Below are 7604 nucleotides of genomic sequence, written 5' to 3' on the forward strand. Positions count from 1 at the left end.
ATCTGATCAATTGTAAAGTACAGTTACATAAGCAACCCTCTGTTGAGCAAAACTGTTACTGAATCATTGCGTCAAAACTGTTAAGCTTTTTGTTTCATATTAGGCTTTACATATACAAAGCTTTACACATTTCAACGTTGTATGTCTTCTAAATGGGATCGGAGTTCCTTACCACTATGACCGTACGTACCGTACAGGCAGAGGGAACCTAGTGTTAAGGAAATCCGTTCCCATTAAGACACTTCCGTTCTCCACTTTGCGCTGAATTATAGAGTGGTGGTAGATCTTTTTATATTTCATAATAATATGAGGTTCAATATTGCTAAGATGTATTCTCAAGTAAAGTACAACGAATAATATAACAGATTACTTGTTCAAAAACTATGTTTTAGGTCGTCGTATTTAGCTTCAAATAGCATAAAAAAGAAACTATAAAAATATCTGCATAAAAAGCTTTTAATAGAATGACTGTGTATTTATATCTAACTTTTGTTAAAAAGTTATTAGATTATATATATTGAAATATCATAGTTTTTCATGTTTCCGTGGACAACAATAAAATTTTTTATGATTGAAACTATCAATAAATTTAATATAATCTGACAATTGAATGAAATCAAAGTAATCAAAAGGCATTGTATGAATTCTGAGCTAGCTTATTTCTTTGAAATACTTTTTCATTATAATTTTTTGTTCTCACGCTGTATCTCGCATATAGTAGGGTACGCAGAGGGAACCTAGTGTTAAGTCGTCGTCACTTTTTGTCGTTTTTTGAAACATTGTTGAGTGGTGGAATTCAATAGAAATAATAATTCACAGCGCGACTATCGCGTTTAAAGTCACACTCTTGTGCCACAGTAACAAGACGGCCTCTACTTTACTCGTACATTATATTATTATAAGCATTGCTTTCAATTGCATCAGATAAAGAAACCTACTTCATATTTATTTATTAATACTAAAGGGGTGTTCGATTTTACAATTTAACTTAAAACTTAATGTCTGTTTCCCTGCAAAATGAGTAATACATATAAAAAACAAACTAAGAAAAAAATCTAAATAGTAAGTTATTTTCTGTCCAGCTCTTTAAAAGTGACTAATTTAGTTTTCTAAATTTTTTTACGTGTTATGCTATTTCAATATGATTCATGGAGAAATCAAAAATATGATGACATTTTTCAATTAGTAATCATAAATTAATAATCTTGTCTCATCACAAGTTTTTTTCTATTTCTATGTTTCACTTAGTTGCTTTTAATCAAAGAAGTTTAGGCGTTGCAAAAAAATTCGAAGATGCTTAGTGAATCAACCAAACTAAGTAAGATTTAGGCTATTTATTGAAACGTTCCTATCAATTCTTTTCATTAAAACCATCAAGGTGACAGCAGCTCATCGATGGATTATATTAATAAAAGAAGAAAAGAAACCTATTATTTTTTATACCTGCATATTTTGCCTTGTTGCCCAAGAGCCACCTTGCCTAAAATATTTAATACCACCAGTGGGAATCGAGCTCGCGTTTACTTTTGTTGTAATATGTTAATTCATTTCCATTTAGCTATAGAATGTAAGTGTGACAGTGGTCAAATTATTCTAAGAACTTATAGTAGCTTCACGTACTTGCTTTCACAGTTCGATATCCGGCTGCCTTTGTGTCCTAGCAAGCTATCTGTTTCGTTAATCGTCAGACTTCTATACTGTTTTTTATCTCAATTTCACTTAGTTTCTAGTAAAAGATACAAGAATAGAGCGAAAAACGGTGTTTGGTTTTAATAAATTTAAATATTTAAGCAAATAAAATAGAAGCTATAATTAAAAACAATACTTGGATAACTATTATTAAGATCTAAGTATTGTTTTTTTTATATTCCTTCTCGTAATAAGCTTATAGGACGCTTCGCTGGTAAGATAATTATATTCTAATCATATTGTAATTTATATACTAATATTTTATAGTAATATTAAAAAATATTACGCTAGAGTTCGATGAAATAAAATTAAATTTGTTTATATCGCTATATTTTTAATTATTATAATACGCTTGCGCGTGCAAATTAACCCACAACCTTAAACAGCGTACGGTCACTAGCAATCGGGCGGTAACGCTTGACCGAGGAGATAAATACGCTGGTCAGTTGTCCGCCCCGGCCAGTTGACCGCCGTGCCGCGATCATGTAAACAATGTGGAGAATAACAGTGCTGTTTATAGTTAATTTAACACTCTGTAGAGGCATCCGAGTGCCTATAGACTGGAATGATGAAAGTGAAGTGAATAATCAGCAGTTTGAGGAAGCGCAAGTTCAGAAAGTAACTCAAAAACCAATTTATAATGAATATTTCCAGTATACAGCGAAGAAACCGCAGTTTGCCATTGACATTGCTGCCACTCATGATGTACAGTCACCTGAGAAACTCTACAAATCGCATCCAGTAAAACCCCATACGGGATTAAGTAAGCCCGAACTGGGACAACATCATTTATTAAGCCATAAGCAACAATCACATCAACCTTATCAAGAGTTTGTGCATAACACTGGCTTGAACTATGCTAAGCCAGTTTCGACATCCTATGAAGTATATCATCCATACAAAGCAGAACAGCCGGCCTTACAACAAATATACAAAGACCCCGTCTTAGATAAAATAAGAAATGATTTACGTAACAGCAAATACCGACTACAAAATTATGAAAATGATGCAGGGCAGTCAGATATAACAAAAGATGAGTATTTAGAAAGCCCAGAACAAACAGATCACAAAAAGTTACCACAGAAAAATGTACCAGCCCGATTTGAAGTTCATAGACCTCAACGACGCCCTGCCTATTACCGTGTACCGCCGAGGTCTAATCACAGGGAACAATATTTAAACCACAAGCTAAGGCACCCATGGAACCAAAATATCAAAGTTACTCCTATGCACTATCGTCCAGTGAAAAATCACATCCACAATTTAAGACAACAACATGCTCTTAAATTTGATGATGATCAAAACGAATATCCTCAATTACCTCCGGTAGAAAATTATGCTGAGCAACCCGAAGGATATGATATATATGAAAAGGGAAAAGCTACATATGGAAAAATTCGAAATGAATTAAGTAATTCATTAAATAAAATTATTCCAGAAAATAAACCTAATGCTAAGTCAAACCTAAAACATAATAACGAAGATGGAGCAGATTCTCAAGAAAATGAAAACGAGGATGAATTTGTGCCCATTAAAAATTATGCTCAAGTGAGGAAATTTGAAACAACTAAACATGCTCCTAGGATAACTGCTCTTGAAGATGCTGAAAATTTTGAAGAAATTCAAAATGCACCCCGCCTTCGAGAAGCTATTAAAAGTACTAAAGCACAAACAGTTTATTCTGAAGAAGGTTACGAAGATGCAGCTTATGATCACGCTGGAGAACATAAACACGCATCTGATCATGAAAACCACGGAGGATATCTCAAAGAAAATGAAATTAGTGGAGGTAAATATAAAATACCGTCGGTCAGTAATAACTATGATAATGCTAAAGGTTCTGAGTACCAAGACCAAAGCATACATAAAGAAGATTGGAACGATGATAAACACAAAAAATTGGAAGAAAGTGATTCCAGTGACTATTCCGAAGAGGAGGATGAATATTCTTTGGATGCTGACGTTGTAACGGGCGCCAAATTAAAAGAGAACGTTAACAGAGACAAACGTAAAAGTGAAAATGTAATTAATAATGAAGAAAAAAGACTAAACATGAAACAATATAATGAATCTGCAACACAAGTCAGGGAAAAAGATTTACTTTTAAAAAACTCTACTCAACATGATGTAATGAAACGTGAAACTATACCAGAAATTACTCAAATAATAAAACCACAAAAAACAAAATTAAAAGAAAAAGAACCTGAAGCTCTTGATAGCACTCTTGAAACTAAATATCCATATTACTCCAAAGAAAATAAAATTATTAACAAGAATTCACCACTTCGATATGCGCAAAATTTCGCATTCATCCCGAAAAAAACGAATGGAGGCACTGAATTTTATGATTCACGTTCTAAATTTGTATGTCCAGAGGTAGAAGATGATGTAGATCCCGTACCGGAGAAATTAAAAAAAGATGGTCATCCAAACGATAATGAAAAGGCAAGTAACGATTCAGGAGATAACAGCCATGAGGGAAAATTTGAAGAAATAAAAAACAAACAACGATTAAAGGGACTCGGTGACAAAATTGACTGTTTCAAGGCAAAATATTTTGATTCTAATCCATTAGACAATCCATTTTTTAAAGAAGAAGTAATTGAAGATCCTGAGCCTGTAACAAAGCCAAATTTATATTTATTCGAGACTGGTAAAGCAACAAATTACGTTGATCCTAACCAATTAAATAAGAATCATGATATTTTTTCGATACTCGCAAACACGCAAAATAATAGTCATAAATTAGACCATAACAAGCATATTCTTCCATCTGAAAAAAAGATATTAGACAATAATATTGGAATAAAGAAAACTGCCACAGATATAAACAATCAAGAAAATATTAATATATTCACCCCTATTACCAGAACTAAGAGAGCGGCACCTTTCACGTATGAACCATATAAAATTATAAGAGATAGTCAAGTTCAAGATTCGAAAAAAACAACAACTACAAGTAACATAAGTCCTCTAATTAAACAGCTTCAGTCAAGCCGAGTTATTGATAAAGTTATAACAGCAGATAAAGAACAAAATGTAAAAAGAAATGCAAAAACTTACAAAGATATCGGTAAGGTTGACAGACAAAAGTCTTCAAATGACCATAATAATGATTCCAATAAACAAAGTTTCGTAAATGTTAGTTCAGATCAACGTGGTGAGCCTCGATATGAATTACGACCATCAAATCACAAATCCACATATTCCCCAGTCGAAAACAAAAAAGCTATGTCTATTTCTGAATATAAAATACAATCTGGAAATAGCAGTGATATAAAAATTACACCGCAAGAAACAATAATACGATCTCATAGCAAGCGGTCAAAATTATCTCAAACAACAGTAAGACCTTTTTTCGATGTTTCTAAATATTTACCTCAGGCTGTTGAAACACAGAATATTGCTGAGTCAACAAATATTAGAAAAGTTTTTCGTTCTACTACCATAGGACCTAAAATTGACAAAAACGAAAAACAAACTTCTAAAGATAGCTTTGATCAACAAGAAAATAGTTATGAAGATGATGATAGTAATAGCGAAGAAGATGAAGACGAAGATGAAGATGAAGATGATGACGAAGATGACGACGATGACGACAATGATGACGATGATGACGAGGATGAAGATGATGATAATAAGGGTAGTAGAAATGATAATAATAAATCAACGACAACTACTACAATAAAGGCACCATTATTAAAACGAACTAGAGGTACTACTACTGCTACTACTCCTACACTATCTAAAACCCAAAATAAATCTGAACAGCCTAAATTGCGCCTTACAACCCGTTTTCATAATTCACAGCCAAGTCGGAAAATTCATTTACGTCACAAACCTATTGAAACGACATACGTTGAACATGAGGAAAAATCACCGAAATATACAGAAAAGAAAAGAAAGTCAACCAAAAGTACCTTGGTTACTGATACAAAAACTTATGGCAACGATGATGATGATATAATGAGAAAAGAAGTTGATGATTTGATTGGCATTAAACAAGATATGGATGAATATACACCGAAATATGAAAAAGAAAACAATGAATACAATGAACATAATAGTCAGAATCAGGAAAATGATAGTAGTGAAGAGACTATTGATGACGATTATGATACTGATAAAAGTGAAGAGGATATTTATAGTGAAAAAATTCAAGAAGAAAACAATCACAGAAACGAACATGTAATTCAGGTGCCAATAACAACTTCAGAGCCCACTAAAAGAACACTAACAAAAACAACAATTGCTCCTGCTACGACTACCGCATCTCCAAGTGCTAGTCTTGAGTTGTATCCAATTACCGAAAAGAAAAGGAAAGTTGAAATACATAACGAACTACCATTGAATAAATCTTCTCCTCATGTCACTCAGTTTAAACAAGATATAAAAGAAATAGAAATTATAAAAGAAATGGCCCCTATATCCAGAAAGAAGCCAAAAAAGAATGTAGAAGCATTTAATTTATTTAAAGATGAAAACTTGATAGATCAAATTAATAAATTAGGTGATGTGGAGGTATTTAGAGAAAATCTAAGTATAGATTCGGGGCCTAAACACGGAGGTAATTATAGAAGTATTACTCCAGAAGAACTCGCAAAAGAACAAGAGGCTGCATCATCTGACATAAGAAAAGGTGATGTTGAAACTTCTGAAACTGAAAATAGGAAATTAGAAGTAGATATAGTACAAAATGATGGACCTAAAAATGCCAAACTTGTAGAATTACAGGATGTAGTAGTATTGCCCAAATCAATGCATGGCGGAAACCTAAGAACCAGGAATAAGGGTTCAAGACAAAACAATAGAAGTGGTAAATATATTGAACTCGATGAGGAACCAGAAGACGAAAGTATAAGTATGCATGGTGGTAATTTTAAATCGCAAAGTACCAGAAACACAGGTAGAATGCATGGTGGCAATTATAGGAATGCAAAAATTGTCCAAAGTGAAACAACAACTGAAAAACGAATTAGAAGTAGAGGAAGAGCTAGGGATACTAAGACTAATACAGATCCTAGGACTAATGCAGCAGTTTTACTCGATGGTTTTGCCCGAGCAGCTCCTGTTCTTACTACACCACCTCCTTTTATACTCGATCCTAGCAAACGTATGTATTATTACGTTGACGCATGAAGTATTTAATTTTTAAATAGGTCATTAAGTTGGAAAGTGCCACAAAATTAACTTCGCTTCGCTTTCTTGGAAAAAAATTGTGAAAGTGTTATATTATATTTAAGAAGTTACAAGTGACGACTTTTTTAAAGTATTCTAAGTTTCTGTGATAACGTTGTTAGAATTTTTGTATATTTTATATGATTTCATATTTATAATGTTGAATTTAATAAACTCGAGAACAGAATTATTTTTTTAAATAACATATTTTATTTTAATCTTTTAAATAATAATAAAACTCTAAGCACTATTAATAAATGACATGTGGTTAAAATATATCTTTAAAATTGATTTAGCAATGGTTCTAATTGTAAATTCGCAACCATAATATTTATGTAATACATACTTTACCTTAAACTTTAATAACTTAACCTAGTTGTTATAAATATGGTCAAAGAGAATGTACTCGACACAAAATACATACATATATCCATTGAATGTCGTTTGTCTCTTAATATTTTACAAACAGACGCAATGCAATTGAGATTTGTTTATTATGAACGTAGAAATTAAATCCAAATTGATCCAAAGTAAAATACCCCTTAATAAGTCGAAGAAAGTAGAAGATAACAAAATATATAAAAAAACATAAAAGTTAGAAATATATCTATAATACATTTACTATATCTCTATAAATGAAATATTTTCTTTTTTAATAACTTTTTCTTTAAGAAGTAAAGTAATTGTAAACTAATTGAAATGTTGTAACAACAAACGTATAGAGATTTCACCGCCGC

General features: G+C 32.1%; 1 protein-coding gene across 1 annotated transcript; it reads left to right on the top strand.

The window, feature by feature from the left end:
• Positions 1-2162: 2162 nt before the first annotated feature.
• Positions 2163-7158, top strand: LOC146532926 (uncharacterized). The gene has a single exon (XM_085196490.1). The coding sequence runs from the start codon at positions 2182-2184 to the stop codon at positions 6826-6828; it is 4647 nt and encodes a 1548-aa protein (XP_085052616.1). The 5' UTR covers positions 2163-2181; the 3' UTR covers positions 6829-7158.
• The last annotated feature ends 446 nt before the right edge of the window (positions 7159-7604 follow it).

Source organism: Heliconius melpomene, chromosome 13 (genome assembly GCF_056956725.1).
Source record: "Heliconius melpomene rosina isolate 202511_hmr_F chromosome 13, ASM5695672v1, whole genome shotgun sequence".
Taxonomy (NCBI): Eukaryota; Metazoa; Arthropoda; class Insecta; order Lepidoptera; family Nymphalidae; genus Heliconius; species Heliconius melpomene.

Coding starts and splice junctions, on each gene's coding strand:
- LOC146532926 (XM_085196490.1), top strand. CDS start 2,182: ATGTGGAGAATAACAGTGCTGTTTATAGTTAATTTAACACTCTGTAGA.